Source organism: Balaenoptera acutorostrata, chromosome 9 (genome assembly GCF_949987535.1).
Source record: "Balaenoptera acutorostrata chromosome 9, mBalAcu1.1, whole genome shotgun sequence".
NCBI lineage: Eukaryota > Metazoa > Chordata > Mammalia > Artiodactyla > Balaenopteridae > Balaenoptera > Balaenoptera acutorostrata.
Window position 1 is genome coordinate 6,205,644 of NC_080072.1, and position 17,039 is coordinate 6,222,682.

Consider the following 17,039-nt stretch of genomic DNA (forward strand, 5'->3'; position numbering starts at 1 on the left):
AAGACAAATTAGTACAGAGCCAGACTGCAGCTTTGGGCCAGCACGGTACCTATTCCTGGTCCAGAGCAGAAGGACACTCTTCAGTGGGGTCATCAAACGTCTATAAAGGGCCAGGCAGAAAATATCTTAGGCTTTGCAGGCCACACAGTTTCTGCTGTTATTACTCAACTCTGGTGCCAAAGCAGCCACAGGGAATACATAAACGAATGAGTGTAGCTGGGTTCCAATAAAACTTTATTTATAAAAACAGGTGGTGGGCCAGATTTGGCCCTCGGGCCACAGTTTGCCAACTTCATTTTTGAGTCTTGCTTTCCTGGTATTTGGTCTCCCACCCAGCTCTTCCTCAAGAGCTGAGCGCAGGCAAAACTTAATTTCTACTCAGCAAGTATTCCTGGACAACATCCTGTGTGCTCAGCACTCTGCTAGGTGCTGCAAGGTATATAAAAAGATGCTTTCCTTCCCTCAAGGGCATGATGGTTGGGAAGAGGAAGAGACCAGTGTGGATCCAGTTTCTCCGTTTGTTCAGCAAATATTTACTTTGTGCTACTCTGTGCAAGGCCTTGTATTAGGCACTGAGTGGGGAACAAAGGTGATTCCACTGCAGGCTCCACCCTCGAGGAATGACACCGGAGCCAGGATATGAGACATGTACACAAACAGCTAAAGTCAATCCAAAGCAGAATATAACAAATATAATGAGAGAGCCTGATAAAGCCTGGGCACTAAGGAGAGAGGAGATGTGGGAATCCTAGAAGCAGGGGCCAGCGGGGCAGTCCATGAAGGACGAGTAGAATTTGGACAGGCAGAGGTGTTGAGGGAAAGATGTTTCTTGGTAGAGAAACCGGAAACCAGGGGTGTGGAAGTGGGGCGCCTGTACGGGAGCAAGGGGGTAAGCCCTTCTGGCAGGAGCACAGAATGCGTGAACCGGCCTTGGAAGGAAAGGTGGGAAAAGCCTGCCAGGCCGGGTCATGAAAAGCCCCGATCACCACGTAAGGACTGTGCATCAGAGTGGATTGTGCCGACGGTTGGTAAAGTTACCCAGCGGTGCTCTTCATCCTGGCGGCATGTGTAAAACGGCCTGAAGGCAGTGACTTGGTTTGTGTTCCCCTAGAAGCAAGGCTTCCAGTGCAGGCCACTTCCACGGGAGGTGATCACAGGAATGCCAGTAGCGGGTGGGGAGGTGAGGCGGAGAAGGGAAGGTAGTCAGTGAAGGGTCCACTGCCATACCAGTTACCCCAGTGGGCACCTGGCACTCAGTCCTCATGGGACACCTGGGCGACGGTGTGGAACGTGCATCAGAGTTATCCCAACCAAAGCAAGGACTCCCAGTGTTCGTCCACCAACGCCCTGGCTGTCGCTGGTTGAGGGCTGCTTCTGGGGGCAATAACTCCCTGGCACTTCCAGGCCACCTTGCGTACAGATCAAGTCACGCTGCCCTCACCTCCCCAGAAACCAAAGTCCTCAAGCAGAAGGGCTGGGAGTAGGGAAACCAGGTGAGGGTCACTTACCATAGTTCAGGTGAGAGGTAATGAGCTGAGAAACACAAAATGATGGCCGATAACACAATAGCACGTGCAATATGACACTGAAAACCACAAGCACCAGGGAACTCAAAATAAGGAGAGAGCGCAGTGGCCTCTTAACTGAGACGAGGTTTGATGGGACCTTGAGGAAGGAGTAGGGTTTACTCAGCAGTGAGGGCAGGGGAGCTTAGAAAGCTTGGAGAACACCCAAGAAGTCGGTAGGATTGCCCTCACTTCAGGTTTCTGCTGCCCTTTAGGTCCCTGTTCTGCTGTCTGCTCGTGTTCAGTGGTATCTAATTCTGACACTGACCCCTTCCTTTTCCCACACCCAGGAAGGGCGGGAGCTGACTCTGGAGAAGCCGGAGCTGAAAGCTCTGGTGTGGGAGAAGCTAGACGACCTGCACAGGCGCTGGGACGAGCTGGAGACCACCACCCAGGCCAAAGCCCGCAGCCTCTTCGATGCCAACCGAGCTGAGCTGTTTGCCCAGAGCTGCTCTGCCCTGGAGAGCTGGCTGGAGAGCCTGCAGGCCCAGCTGCACTCCGACGACTACGGCAAGGACCTCACCAGCGTCAACATCCTGCTCAAGAAGCAGCAGGTACACGGCGGGCCTTTGGCGGGACTGGTGAACAGCAGAAGAAAGGAGGGGGGAGTCGGTAGCTCTTGAGATTCTCGAGGCCATCCTCAGGCCTCGCAGACAGCATCTTCACTGGTATTTCTCAAGGCGATTTCCACGGGCCACCAGTGTCAGAATCTCTAGGAGTGTGGGTCAGTCAGAGTAAAGTCGGGAGACAGAAACCACACTCTAACTTGAACAAGGAAACTTTAGTGAAAAGAACTACTAATTAATAAAAGAGGGTTACCTGCCAGTGGGGTAAAGAGAACTCCAAAGCAGGGATCAGAAAACATTCTTCTGTAAAGGGCCAAATAGTATTTTGAGCTTTGAGGGTCATACGGTCTCTGTCACAACTGTTCAACTCTGTCCTCATAGGGTAAAAGCAGCCATAGTCGATGTGTAAAAGACTGGTGTGGATGTGTGCCAATAAAACTTTATTTACAAAACCCGGCCGGGGGCTGGGTTTGCTGACCCCTGGTCTAAAGAATGCAGGAATAGCAAATGTAGGGAGCAGCTACTGCCTCTAGGACTGAGGAGGGGGTGCCCAGGAAGGAATGGGATGCCCTCCTCCTACCCCAAGGCTGAGTTTCAGACCTCACTGGTGAAGGCAGAGGCCCGCTGGATGGCGTAGAAATTCGCTGGGGTGTCACAGACCAGAGCAGGTCTGAATCTGGCAGGCCAAGGCTGGCCATCAGGAAGTTGCCACTGAGATGCCAGCAAAACCTGCTGGAGGGTGAGGGCCACCGGGTCTCCTGCACACCGTGGGCAGTTGTGCCGTAGGAGCAAGAAGGAAAGCACACTGGAACCGTAGCTAGAAGCCTCTGCCTCGCCTGTGCATTGTGGTGTCCCTCCAGCGCCCTCTACGGACAAGGCCTAGTGTTGCACCAGCTGGCAAAGGAGAAATATTTACAGGGTCCAGTTCCAGTGACTCAAAATGGGCAAAGATGGACTTGGAACTGAGATGGATTGGGGACTGAGAGACAGTAAATTGATAACTAGCACAGTTCTCACACCCCGTGGATTCTCATATATATTAAAGTTTGAGATCCACTGATGTAGGCCATGAAGGGATACTCTCCCTGGGACGAGCCCCAGGGATAAGAATTCATGATTGGCTCGATATAGACCAGTGTCTCCGCTGAGCTTGAAGGTGGAGGCACGGTGATAACACCTCCTTCCTCTTCCGGTTGGCAGATGCTGGAGAGGGAGATGGCTGTGCGAGAGAAGGAGGTGGAAGCAATCCAGACACAGGCAAAAGCTCTGGCCCAGGAAGACCAGGGTGCAGGGGAGGTGGAGAGGACCTCGAGGGCTGTGGAGGAGAAGTTCAGGGCCCTGTGCCAGCCCATGAAGGAGCGCTGCCGGCGCCTGCAAGCCTCTCGCGAGCAGCACCAGTTCCACCGGGACGTGGAGGATGAGATCGTGAGTCTCCGGGACCTGGGACGGGGTAGAGCCTCCATCATGGTAAATTATTCCCTGTCTTTGGCTTTCTAATCTCCTTGGATGCTGGGGGGATGCCAGCAGTGCTCTGTTTTCTCTTCCCTTTGGCATTGAAAGTCAACCCTCTATGGACAGCTGGGGACACCCTCTAGGTCCCTTGACCCCAGAACCAGGAGCCCTAGAAAACCTTCCCCCGGAATCCCCACTATCCAACCCCTAGCTCTGACTTTGCCCTCCGGACCTCCACTAACCCCCACTTTCGTATCCAGTTGTGGGTGACGGAGCGGCTCCCCATGGCTAGCTCCATGGAACATGGCAAGGATCTGCCCAGTGTCCAGCTCCTCATGAAGAAAAACCAGGTGAGGCAGAGGCTAAAGGCAGAAGAAAGGGTCCCAAGAGCCTCCCCAGACTTGAAAGTGTGTTTTCTTAAGAACTGGGGTTTCTCTGGCTCCCCCTGGTTGCTGGATGTAATCCTAGACTTCAGTGGTTCGCCTTTCCTCACCTCGGGAGGGTGGGTTCCCCTGGTGGGAGGTCATGTGGACTGAAGGGGCATCATGGGCCAGAAAAGAGGGGAGGTGAGAGGACGCAGGGAGGATGAGAAACAACGGTGTGAAGGGGGGCTTGCTGTTGAGTAAGCGTAAGGGGGGGATGTAGGGTGAGGGGGTCCCTTGGCAAGCCTTTCAGCGTCTCCTCCTCTGTCGCTATGGACAGACCCTGCAGAAGGAGATCCAGGGCCACGAGCCACGGATCGCGGACCTAACGGAGCGACAGCGCACTCTGGGTGCGGCAGCAGCAGGCCCAGAGCTGGCCGAGCTACAGGAAATGTGGAAGCGCCTGGGGCACGAGTTGGAGCTTCGAAGGAAGCGACTGGAGGAGGCCCTGCGGGCCCAGCAGTTCTACCGTGATGCCGCGGAGGCAGAGGCCTGGATGGGCGAGCAGGAGTTACACATGATGGGCCAGGAGAAGGCCAAGGTGAGAGCCAGACCAGAGCTCAGGCTACAGCTTTCCTCCCCCCTCCCCCTACTCTCTACTGCCACTCTCCCCTCCCCCAGGACGAGCTGAGTGCCCAGGCAGAGGTGAAGAAGCATCAGGTATTGGAACAAGCCCTGGCCGACTACGCCCAGACCATCCACCAGCTGGCAGCCAGCAGCCAAGACATGATTGACCACGAGCACCCAGAGAAGTGAGCATAGCACCTGGACCCCCAGGCCAGTCCCTGGGGGAGAGGGGAGCCAGTTCCAGACAGGCCCAGAGATTGCAGAGCCTTCCGTACTGCATGTGTACAGGACCACCTAGAAAGCTGGAGAAGCAGGGACTTGGCCAGCAGTTGGGGGGCAGGACTCTCTGGGATAGACTAGGGGTCAGAGCAGTGTGTCCTCCCCTCCCCCGCAGCACGCGCATATCGATCCGCCAAGCCCAGGTGGACAAGCTGTACGCCAGCCTGAAGGAGCTGGCGGGAGAGCGGCGGGAGCGCCTGCACGAGCACTTGCGTCTGTGCCAGCTCCGCCGGGAGCTGGACGACCTGGAGCAGTGGATCCAGGAGCGCGAGGTGGTGGCGGCCTCGCACGAGCTGGGCCAGGACTATGAGCACGTGACTGTGAGTGCGGGGAGGATGGCGGCCACACGTGGGCTCCAGGAAGGGTAGAGGACCCACTGGGAGACTAGCCCTTCATCCTGGGCCGAGCACCAAGGGGCAGGGGCACAAGACCAGGTCGTGCAGACGCTGTCCTCTGGGTTCTGAGGTATTTAATTGGAAGAACCGTGCAGAAAGGAGGACGTGGGGCCGCGCATAGACGTGGGCAAAAAGGAAATGACCGATCACTGTTTTCCAACAGAACTCACACCAGTACACTGGGGACTTGAGATTCCTCTCCACAGTTTGGGGGTTGGACACTCACTGGTGCCGAAATATGGACCATAGTTAGGGTATCCTTGTCTGAAGACTAAAGGTTCCAAGTACCCCTTTGCTGGGGGCTGGAGGCTGGGCGTGTCAGTCAAATCCAGGGTCAACGGGAACCAGTTGCTTCTGCTGCCTAACTCGGCCCTGCTGAAGAAATCTATTTTGGCCCATGTGGCCCAGGGAAAGAAGTGGGTTCTCAGTCTGGGGTGAAAGGACTTGCCCCGTGAGTCAGGGACCACATCCTCCAGTGTCACAGTGTTGTCCGTGCAACCGCTTCCTCTGCCAGATGCTCCGGGACAAATTCCGAGAGTTCTCCCGGGACACGAGCACCATCGGCCAGGAGCGCGTGGACAGCGCCAACACCTTGGCCAACGGGCTCATCGCCGGGGGCCACGCCGCCCGGGCCACGGTGGCCGAGTGGAAGGACAGTCTCAACGAGGCCTGGGCTGACCTGCTCGAGCTGCTGGACACGCGGGGTCAGGTGCTGGCAGCGGCACACGAGCTGCAGCGCTTCCTACACGGTGCGCGCCAGGCCCTGGCGCGGGTGCAGCACAAGCAGCAGCAGCTTCCAGACGGGACCGGCCGGGACCTCAACGCTGCCGAGGCCCTGCAGCGCCGACACTGTGCCTTTGAGCACGACATCCAGGCCCTCAGCGCCCAGGTCTGACTCAAGCATGGGTGGAGGCGGGGGGAGGGACGGGGGCACTTAGAGGAGACTCCGTGGGGAACATGGGGAGGCTGGAGGGATCGTATCCTCTGCAGGGCCACGTAGGGGTGAGGTTAGGATGGTTCCAGGAAACCGTCTCTGGCCAGGGGACATCTAGCCACCCCGTCCACACCTGTAATGACAAGGCTTTGTGAGGGCCTGTGACATTTTCAGATGGTCCTGGTGGGTAGAAGATTCTTCATGTTGTACTTCATGTTGACCATCTGTTGGTCCCACTCAGGTGTTAGACCTACACAAAATAAGCATAGATCCTTCCTGCAGCCATTTAAACCCAGTCGGCCCCCCACTGAAATCCCTTCTTCAGGCCGAAAATCTCACTCTAGCAATCTCTGAGGTCCCCCACGAGCTGGACAGGCCTCTGAAAGCTCACCCAGCTAGTGACCCTTTTAAAGGGTTGATCCCCAGGCTAAGCCCAGGCCCCCTGGTAAGACCCTACAGGGCAGAGTATGACGGGGCTTACTCTGGACTCCAGCCCTCATCTTTCCCAGCACACCACCCCCCACTCCTCCTCCTGCTTCTCCGGCTGGTAAAATGGGCAGGAGGTGTTGAGCAGAGGTCAGGACTGAGGGAGGTTGCAGCCCCTCAGAGTCTCCCAACTCTGCCTGACTTTGACCTGGGCCCCGGCAGGCCCAGCAGGTGCAGGATGACGGCCACCGGCTCCAGAAGGCCTACGCCGGAGACAAGGCGGAGGAGATCGGCCGCCACATGCAGGCCGTGGCCGAGGCCTGGGCGCAGCTTCAGGGAAGCTCTGCTGCCCGCCGCCAGCTGCTGCTGGACACCACGGACAAGTTCCGCTTCTTCAAGGCTGTCCGGGAGCTGATGCTGTGGATGGACGGAGTGAACCTGCAGATGGATGCCCAGGAGCGGCCCCGGTGAGGCCCACAGAGCCTGGCGGCCTCCGGGGGTTATGGGCTGGTGGCCGGGATAGGGTTGTGGGCAGCAGGTGATGTGGTCTCTGTGCCCCCAGGGACGTGTCCTCCGCAGACCTGGTCATCAAGAATCACCAAGGCATCAAGGCGGAGATAGAGGCCAGGGCTGACCGCTTCTCCTCTTGCATCGACATGGGACAGGGGCTGCTCGCCAGGAGCCACTACGCGGCTGAGGAGGTGTGTGAGGCCTGCGTGTAGCCGGGCACCCTAACGGGGGAGGCCTGAATGCTGATTTCTCCTCTGAGTCTTCCTGCTTCCTTTCATTCTTTCTTTGCAGAAACCTTTCACCTTCCCCTTAGTGCTGTTCAGGGATCTCCCCATTTTATCTTTCCCCCAGAACTGTCTGCCTCCTGAAATAAGAAATCACTGGTTCCCCCACGTGAGACCCCCCCCAGGGACCCTGGCAAGGCCCCGCTGGGTGCTAACTCGCATCTCCGCCCCCTCCCCCCCAACCCAGATCTCAGAGAAGCTGTCTCAGCTTCAGGCACGGCGCCAGGAGACAGCTGACAAGTGGCAGGAGAAGATGGACTGGCTGCAGCTTGGTGAGCTGCTGTAGGAAACTGACTGAGGGCTCCAGGCCCTGGGCGGTGAGGGAGCGGCTGGGGGTCTCGCACCCTGTAGTTTCCACAGTAGGCGAGACCAGGAATCTGGGGCATGGAATTCAAGGCCCCCACCCTTGGCACTGCCTGGCTCTGCCCTAAGCTCCTGCTCTGGGGCAGTGGCTTTCTCTGTGTCCCTGTGCTTGAAGCTGCTGTGGCTATAATACCCTGTCGTTGCCCACCCTGATTTGCCACCTCCCTGCGACCCCTAATCCCTGCAGTTTTGGAGGTGCTCGTGTTTGGGAGAGACGCAGGTATGGCGGAGGCCTGGCTGTGCAGCCAGGAGCCGTTGGTGCGAAGTGCTGAGCTGGGTTGCACAGTCGATGAAGTCGAGAGCCTCATCAAGCGGCACGAAGCCTTCCAGAAGTCCGCAGTGGCCTGGGAGGAGCGTTTCAGCGCACTGGAGAAGCTCACGGCGGTGAGGGCTACAGGACCCCAGAAATACCGGCCCCATCCCACTGCCCCAGACTTTGCGCGCTCTCCTGCTTGAAGAAGACATTTCTTCTCTTCCCATTGCCCCAGCATCTCCCAGATGTGAGCCAAGAGTGCCCTGTTGTCACCTCAGCTTTAGGAGCCATCCTTTCCCCTGGGTGGCACTAAGAGACACCATCTCCCCCATAACTCCTAATCCCCGCCTTCTTCTGGAATTATAGTCTCCATTCTTCCTGTTTCATCAGACTAAAGCTGAGACATTTCAGCTTTCCCCAGTGCCTGGGACCTTCCATGCTCTGACCTCAGAATTTTTTGACAGCTGGAGGAGCAGGAGAAGGAGCGGAAAAGAAAGAGGGAGGAAGAGGAACGGAGGAAACAGCCCCCTGCCCCAGAGCCCACCGCCGGTCTGCCTGAAGGGGCCCTGGTGGACAGCCAGACAGCGCCCGATGCTACCTGGGACAGGTGGGAGGTGGGACACTTCGGGGAGGAAGAGGAGGCTGAGCCAGAGCAACGCATAGACCTCACATTCTCTGTCACCTCTGCCGTTCCAGAGCCCAGCCCCGCCTGCCAGCACCCTCACAGCCAGCCAGCGTGAACGGCGTCTGCACAGATGCGGAAGCCTCACAGGTGACTCCTGCCGCCCTGAGCGCCCCCATCAGAATCTTAGCCCCTCCCCTTGCACATCTGCGTACAGCATCTTGTCCTTGTAGCCCCTGGTGGAACAACAGAGACTTGAGCAGGGCAGCTTCCCAGAAGCGCCTGTGAGTTTCTCTTGGAGGTGTGGGTATTGATAACTGGGAGATATGGGACGAAATGGGTATGTGAGCTGGGTGGTGGGGACAGCGGGGTCAGGAGAGGGCAGAGACTCAGAGGAAACATGGAGGTGGCAAGACCAGCTCTTGGACTTCCAGCTTCGTGACCTGCAGTCTAGGTGTCTCCCATCTTGTCTTTTTTTTTTTTTTTTTAAACTTTGGGTTTATTTATTTATTTATTTATTTATTTATTTATTTATGGCTGTGTTGGGTCTTTGTTTCTGTGCGAGGGCTTTCTCTAGTTGCGGCAAGTGGGGGCCACTCTTCATCGCGGTGCACGGGCCTCTCATTATCGCGGCCTCTCTTATTGCGGAGCACAGGCTCCAGACGCGCAGGCTCAGTAATTGTGGCTCACGGGCCTAGTTGCTCTGCGGCACGTGGGATCTTCCCAGACCAGGGCTCGAACCCGTGTCCCCTGCATTGGCAGGCAGATTCTCAACCACTGCGCCACCAGGGAAGCCCTCCCATCTTATCTTTTGACACAGACACCATTTTCTTCACAGGGGTCTGGTGCTGGGGACGAGGCCAATGGGCCACGGGGAGAGAAGCAGACCCGGACACGGGGCCCGACCCCTCCTATAATGCCCCAGAGCAGGTCATCCGAGTCAGCCCGGGTTGCCACCTTGCCCACCCGCGGCCCGGAGCTCTCTGCCCAAGAACAGATGGAGGGGCTGCTGTGCCGCAAACAGGAGATGGAGGCCTTTGGCAAGAAAGCCGCCAACAGGTACTGGGTCTGGTCATGTGGTGCCTGTGTCCCCTGCGGCTCCTGCCTTCTGGAGAGGCTTGCCCAGAACCTCTTCCTAGACTGGGGGGGTGGGGGGGTAGGACTCAGGAGCAGGTGGGGCCTCAGGTGAGGGCCGGGAGGGTATAGAGACGATGGGCCTGATGACAGGAGTGGCACTGGGAGTCCTCGGACAACCAAGCTGTTCCCAGGATGACTGGTCCCTCAAAGGCCAGTCGGTCACCTGCGTCTCCTCCTCGTCACCTGCACCATGTCCCTCCCAGGTCATGGCAGAACGTGTACTGTGTCCTGCGGCGTGGGAGCCTTGGCTTCTACAAGGATGCTAAGGCCGCCAGTGCAGGAGTGCCGTACCACGGAGAAGTGCCTGTCAGCCTGGCCAGGGCCCAGGGCAGCGTTGCCTTTGATTATCGAAAGCGCAAGCATGTCTTCAAGCTGGGGTAGGAATGGAACGTGCCCTCAGGATGGGAGGGAAGGTCACAGTGATACAAGGCACAGGGGAGCCACTAGGGGACAGAGAGATCAAGGAGGGAGAGGCGGGGGATCTGGTTGTCTTCCACACTAAGGGGAGGAGCACCAAGACGCAGGCCTGTCAAGCTGAAAAATTATCCTGCCTGGGAGATCTTGAGGCAGGATGCTGGCACTCCCCTGTCTCCAGGTACACCCGGGGGCTTGCCCCTGCCTGCCAGCTGGCAGCCAGAGCAGGAGGCAGGGCCTGGGATGGAAGTGAGCTCACCCTGGTCCTCGGCAGCCAATCAGGAAGGATTTGCTTTGGCACAGTCCTGGGAATCTGAAGAATGTGCAGAACGTGTCTGATCTGGCTCTGAGGTCCCTGGGCATGTTCTCCAGCCTGGTCTCTGGGTGATAGTGAGCTCTCACCAGCCCTGATCTGGCCAGTCAGAGTCTCAGCTCTGCCCTGAGGTTTCTCTCTCTCCCAACAGCTTACAGGATGGGAAAGAATATTTATTCCAGGCCAAGGATGAGGTGAGCTGTCCCTTCTCCTCCCGTGTCCCCCTTCTCTCTGTGCAGTCTTAGAACCTCCAGATGCACATTTCTTTCTTCCCTCGCCTCTCTCTTTTTCCTTGTCTGAAGTGTCTCATTCCTTGATATCAGACAACCCACAATGTGCCAACTGGATGTTTGTGAAGGCCACACCAAAACATGTTCCCTACCTTAAAGGGGTCTTTTTCTCCACCGAGATGAGGCAGTCATCTCCACCTCCTCCTCTTCCGCTTCCCCACTGTGGGCGAGCCAGCCACCCAAGCATAGCATCCTCCAAGCTGACCAGTTGTCTTTCCACGCCCCACTGCAGGCAGAGATGAGCTCGTGGTTGAGGGTGGTGAATGCAGCCATTGCCACTGTGTCCTCGGCCTCCGGAGAGCCTGAAGAGCCAGCGGTGCCCACTGCCACCCGGGCCATGACCCGGGCCATGACCATGCCCCCGGTATCACCGGTCGGGGCGGAGGGACCTGTCGTACTTCGCAGCAAGGATGGCAGAGAAAGAGAGCGAGAAAAGCGCTTCAGCTTCTTCAAGAAGAACAAGTAGTTGGGGGTGAGACTCCCAGGCCAGCTGCCTCCCTCTGTCCAGGAAACTGCCAGGGACCGTCGACAGGGACCACTCTCTTGTCAGGACAACTGCCTGCTGCTAGGGTCTGTTGCCAAGGTCAACCCATCACCAGGAACTGTCTCTGGAGACAAGTCAGTGTCCCCAAGGGCAACCCTTCTCTTCTGCTATTTAATTCCAGACTGGTGGTGGGGCCCAGGCAACCCCCAATTCCACTCCCCCCCTTCTGCCCTCCTCCCCTAGCCTTACGCCTCTATCCCCACCGCAGCGCAGATAGCGCGGCACCCTCTCCATAGGCCACGTGGGGAATGCTGCCCCTGCCTCGGGGTCACTCTCCCGCCACAGCTAGGGCACGCCAGCCAGTCCTTGCCCCTGGGGACCAGCCAGGAACCTCTCAGAGCTGAAGCAGGACCTGGGGGCAAGATTGCCAGATGACAAGTCAGAGACGCCGAAGCTCCCCCTTCCCATCCTCCCTCATCCTCTGACTCAAGCAGCCCCTCCATCTCCAGCAACTCTCAACAGCTTCCGGGTGTGAGTTGTTCAGGGGCAACCACGGCCTTGAGTCTGGCCAAGGAGGTGATTAAACAGCTCAGCTTCTCTTACTGCCTCTGGGTGTCTTTGCTTTCCTGACCACAAGCCTCTCTGCCCATGCCCCTGTTCTTCCTTCTGGCCCTGGTCTCCTGTGTGTCAGGTTTCCCACTCTGCCCCCAGCATCCAAGCCCGCCAAGAACCACATTATTCTGTGAGTCTCCCTACCATGACCTCATTTCCCCATGACAATGACCTCCTCTTTGCTGGGTTGACCAATGTCAAACCTCTTTTTAGACCAAAGATGTTCACCATGATATTAACAAGCAGTATTGAGGCAGTGAATGACTGCTTCCCTGGTGCACAACTTTCTTCACTCGTGATTCTCTCGAACTGTTTTCAAAAATGGAAGACAGCCTAGTCTCAGCCACTGCTCAGCCTGACGGTGGAGAGTGGAGCATATATGTGGTGATTACTCACCCCCACCTTCTGTCTCAATAGAGAGGACCCCAATAGGGGATCGAGGGAGTTCAGACAAGGATCAGATAAGTAACAGGTTCCCAATCCACTGACCAATAGAATGACATCACCCTGGGAAGCCACGAGATACATCCTAAGTGTGTAAACAAAAACACAGGAGAATGTATTTTAGATCCAGTGAAGTATAAAAAAAAAGGAGCAGGTGGCTTTCCCTCTTGTCTCTGGCTCGGCAACTGGAGGTTTCAGGGCAATAGTATTTGCCTTGGTGGCCTCCTATAGGAAAAGCTTTGTTCTTTCATTGCTTCCCATATAAAAACAACCATTTCTTTTCGGGGCTCAGAGACCTTTCCAGGAAAGCAGCCCCATCTTTAGCATAATCGGCCAGGGGCCCTGGCTGAGCAGACCCTGACTATCATCAGCCGTGACAAAGACAGGGTCAGGTGTGTGCAGGCCCAGAACGTTTCCAAACATGAGATGTGGTAGACCAGATAGTACACAGAATAATTATCCCTTTCTCTTAAGAAGAGCAGATTCAGTATGCCAAAGTAAACATGTGGATAATGTAACTGGAATAATCTGTCGTGGGACTAAATGGAGTACTGCATCAACACTACACAGACACCTTCTTTTGTTCTTCAGGTATAACTGTAAAATCCCCACTGTATGAAGAGAAAGTCACACATTGCGGCGTGCTCAGGGAATCTGGGTATTTGTACTCCATGGTGGCAAGCCTGGGGGTTGGAGGAGAAAGCAATAACTGGAGATTTTAGAAGGAAATGTATATGGGGGTGAGGAACCAATGGAGAAGTTATCATTTTAACTTGTAAATAGGGCAGCCAAGTGAAGCAGTCCTGCAGAATGCGGTCAGACATTGTGAATGGAGACGTAATAAAAATATGGTTTGAGCATTTATGAACACATGGTAGCTGAAGCTACCTGAGTCCATGAATCCTTAAGGACAGGACATAGAAGAGGATAAGCATAAGCATAAGGTCAGGAAGTAAGTCTTGGGAGACACCTTGGGGAATGAGTGGAAGAAAGGGAAAGTTCCAGGAAAGACGACAGAATGGAATGGAGTGACGGATATGAGGCAGATTAGAGCACAAAAATACAATAATGCGGGTTCCACAAATCAATGGGGAAATAGGGACAGATAAAAATGGATTAATTATTTAGAGAAAAATGTTTGCATTCTTACCTAACCCCACCCCCAAGGGTGAACTCTAGATCTGTGCTATCTGGTATGGTAGCCACAGGCCATACGCGGCTACTAGCCACTTGATACGTGGCTAGTCCAAATTGAGATGTGCTGTAAGTGTAAAATGTTTTCTGGAGTTTGAAGACTGAAGAGGAAAAAAAAGAATTTAAAACATCTCAATAATTTTTATACTGATTATATGTTGAAATAGTTTAGCTATATTGGATTTTGAAAATATTAAAGTTAATTTCAACTGTTTCCTTTTATTTCTTAAATGTGTTTACCAGAAAATTTTGTATATGTCGCTCACATTATATTTCTGTTTGGACAGCACTGCTCTAAACGGACTACAGGCCTAAATGTGAAAGGTAAAAACATTAATGTTAATAGAAGAAAATGCAGGAGAACATATTTGTGACTCAGGGGGATGGAAAAGGACATTTTATAAAAAACTTCAAAAGCACAAACTTTAAGACAAAAATTGATTAAATCGATCACATAAAAAAATTAAGGATTTCTGTTCAGTGAAGGAAGGACTCCGTGGACAAAGTTAATAATTTGGTGGAATGAGAGAAGATATTTGAAACCAATAAGAGATTAATATCTAGAACATACAAGAAAATCCTGCAAGCAAAAAGGAGACTGTAACCTGACAAGAAACACGGGGAAAAGATACGAATAGGGAAGTTACAGAAGAGTCAATCTCCCACGCTTAAGAGAAATAAGAGATGCTTAGAATCATTAGTGATCAGAGAAATGCAAATTAAAGCAACAATGATATACCACTTTATAGCTATTATACTGCCCAAAATTAGACAACTGGATAATGGCAAACATTGGCAGAGACACTGAGATGCAGGGCCCCTCAGGTGGGAGGGTAGACTGGTTTCCAGAGGACAACCTGGCACTACTTGGACTAGTTAGTTCCAAGTAGTTAGTTCCAACTAACTTGGACAAGTTAGTTCCAAGTATACCCTACAACACAGCAACCCAGCAATTCCACCCCTGGGCTTATCTCCCCTCAAATTCTCACACCAAACCATTAGGGCACACAGAATTAACATAAGGATGTCCACTGCAAACTTGTTTATAACAACACTAAGCAGTTGGGAGGCAACCTGAGTGTCCTATGCTGGGAGATGGATAGGAAAAATATGGTGGTTGCACACTGTGGAGTATTACTCAATAGTTAGACACCACAGAGTAACTTAGTGCTTAGTGAAAAGAGTAAGAAACAGTGAGCTATACAACACAATTTACATAAACATTTGCAAAATTAATTTACCCAAATGAACAATGGGCGGGCTTTGTCTATATCCATATTAGGAGAAACCAAATGTAAAAGGGGATATTTGGGACAATCTAGGAAAATTTTAAATATAAATATTAGATGAAATTAGCATAGCAAAGAGCTGATGTTTTAGAGGCAGTTAGTGAAAACCTTACAGGTGAAATGACATTATGTCTGGGATTTGCCTTAAAAAAACTCCAGCCCACCCACCCACCCACCCACACACAGAGGGGCTACACAAAATAAGATCAGCAAAATGCTGATAACTGTCAATGCTGAGTAAGGGGTCCATAGGAGTGCATAATATTCTCTATTTGTGCCTTTTTGAAATTTTCCACAATAAAAGTTTTTTTAAAGGGAAAAAGTAAATGTGCACTAAAAAGACATGTTTTGTAGAAAACAAACTTACGGTTACCAAAGGGGAAGGTGGGGGAGGGATAAATTAGGAGTTTGGGATTAGCAGATGCAAATTACTGTATATAAAATAGATAAACAACAAGGTTCTACTGTATAGCACAGGGAACTATATTCAATATCCTGCAATAACCTATAATGGAAAAGAATATGAAAAAGAATATACGTATATATAAAACTGAATCACCTTGCCGTATACCAGAAACTAACACAACATTGTAAATCAACTATACTTCAATTTAAAATAAAGACATGTCTTGCAAGAACACAAACAAACAAAATAATACACACTAAACTCATTTACTGGTTGCCTATGAGGGAAGGGGAAGGGAAGTAACAGGGAATAGATAAGAACAGGGAAATAGATGGGGGGGAAGGAGATGTAATGGTATAGTCACAGCTATGAGGAGGAACAGCATAAAAACACAGGAGAAAAGGATGGTGAATGAATGAAAATTTTAGAAGGATGAAAACTGTTAAAAGGACATTCGTTTTGGTGACCTCAGAAAACTTGGGGCATTGGAGAGGAGGACAGAACCCGAAACACAGTGCACGAAGGTGGGCGACAGCAGGTTCAGACTCTGTTTGTGGAAGTCTGTCCTGGAACACAGGGAAGAAACCCAAGTTAAAAAACCGTAACAGTGAAGATGAGTGAAAGCTATTTCAGAAATGGGCAAGGAGGTCCCTATACATGTTTTAAAAGTCTGAGTGTAGAGAGAAAGTGGAAACGACCAAGAGGAGAAGGAAAGGGGAGAGGTAAATAGAAGTAGGTGGGAGACAAGCATGAGTGTTATCAGAATTGGAAGGACAGTGCCTCTTCTGAAATTGCTGGGAAACAAAGAATTCAGTGAAAGAAACGTAACAAAGTAGTTGGAGAGGAGGAGGTCAGCCTGCAGAATTTGTGCCTGATAGTATCAGAAAGCATACCAAAGAGGAATGGTGATTGACAACCACCCTGGCATGCTCTACTTGGAGATAAGCTCAGTCCATCAATCTCCATAAACTTCTATTCTTTGTTCAAAGGTGACAGAGTAATCCACCTCAATATCTTCCTTTTTGCCACCAGGAGGTGCCCTTGGACCACAGCTGAATTTTGAAAGCCGGAAAGTGCTCAGGGACTCAAGTTGCCCAGTCCTCCAGCAGCTTGGTGTGGACATGGAGACCTGGCCTACCCCCAAAACAAGAAACCTCTCTGGGCCTCCTTTGGTGTGCTCACCACGGATCAGGAACTGTGAAGGACACACAATTAGAGCTTAATTCTCTAGCTAGGGAGAGAAAACCAGCCTTCATGTATATGTGACAAAACTTGACTGATTAAGTGCAGCTAGGATAGAATGCCTCTTAGAGCTATCTCGGCTCTGCCATCTTTGGTTCTCCTTTTCCTCACCAATGCATAACGTGTTTGCAATTTTAAAATTTTAAATTATGTATAAAAGCTCTACCAAAAAAAGACTAGGTTAGCTTAAAATGTGGCGCGCCTCTATTGCCAAAGTGTTGTCCCAAACTGCCATAGAGGTTGGCAGGCGCAAAGAAAACCCCCTTTTAAGGGACCCAGTTAGATAACCCTTTGTCATCAGCAGCCGCCTTCCTCCCCAACCCCCGCTCCCCCACAGGGCCCAATAGCACGATCCATTGTGATGCTTAGTGATTCTCCCGGGTTTCTGATTTCACCAAGTCAGTGGTTGCGCCCAAGGCCCTTCTGACGCTTGAGCGACGACCGCCCACCTTCCAAGGTGGTGATTGGCTAGTCAGGCCAGAGGGCGGGCTGACCTCCGCTCCGCAGCGCCGTCACCAGCCGGCCCCGCCCCCGTAACGGGGCGACTGCGAGCAGAGCCCGGGGCAGCCATTTGTA

At 53.0% G+C, this 17,039-nt stretch overlaps 1 protein-coding gene across 3 annotated transcripts in view; it reads left to right on the forward strand.

Annotated features, from left to right (window-relative positions):
• Window positions 1-11,884, forward strand: part of SPTBN2 (spectrin beta, non-erythrocytic 2) — a 38,100-nt gene extending 26,216 nt beyond the window's left edge. For all 3 annotated transcript variants that reach the window (XM_007171031.2, XM_057553616.1, XM_007171030.3), the window contains 17 exons: window positions 1,856-2,119; window positions 3,332-3,556; window positions 3,844-3,933; window positions 4,286-4,546; window positions 4,627-4,757; window positions 4,967-5,171; window positions 5,761-6,135; window positions 6,829-7,073; window positions 7,169-7,307; window positions 7,588-7,672; window positions 7,951-8,147; window positions 8,481-8,623; window positions 8,713-8,788; window positions 9,477-9,697; window positions 9,979-10,152; window positions 10,654-10,696; window positions 11,025-11,884. In XM_007171031.2, coding sequence (XP_007171093.1) covers window positions 1,856-2,119; window positions 3,332-3,556; window positions 3,844-3,933; window positions 4,286-4,546; window positions 4,627-4,757; window positions 4,967-5,171; window positions 5,761-6,135; window positions 6,829-7,073; window positions 7,169-7,307; window positions 7,588-7,672; window positions 7,951-8,147; window positions 8,481-8,623; window positions 8,713-8,788; window positions 9,477-9,697; window positions 9,979-10,152; window positions 10,654-10,696; window positions 11,025-11,258 — 3,108 coding nt within the window. In that variant the 3' untranslated portion in view covers window positions 11,259-11,884. The remainder of the gene's footprint in view (window positions 1-1,855; window positions 2,120-3,331; window positions 3,557-3,843; window positions 3,934-4,285; window positions 4,547-4,626; window positions 4,758-4,966; window positions 5,172-5,760; window positions 6,136-6,828; window positions 7,074-7,168; window positions 7,308-7,587; window positions 7,673-7,950; window positions 8,148-8,480; window positions 8,624-8,712; window positions 8,789-9,476; window positions 9,698-9,978; window positions 10,153-10,653; window positions 10,697-11,024) is intronic.
• Window positions 11,885-17,039: the final 5,155 nt, after the last annotated feature.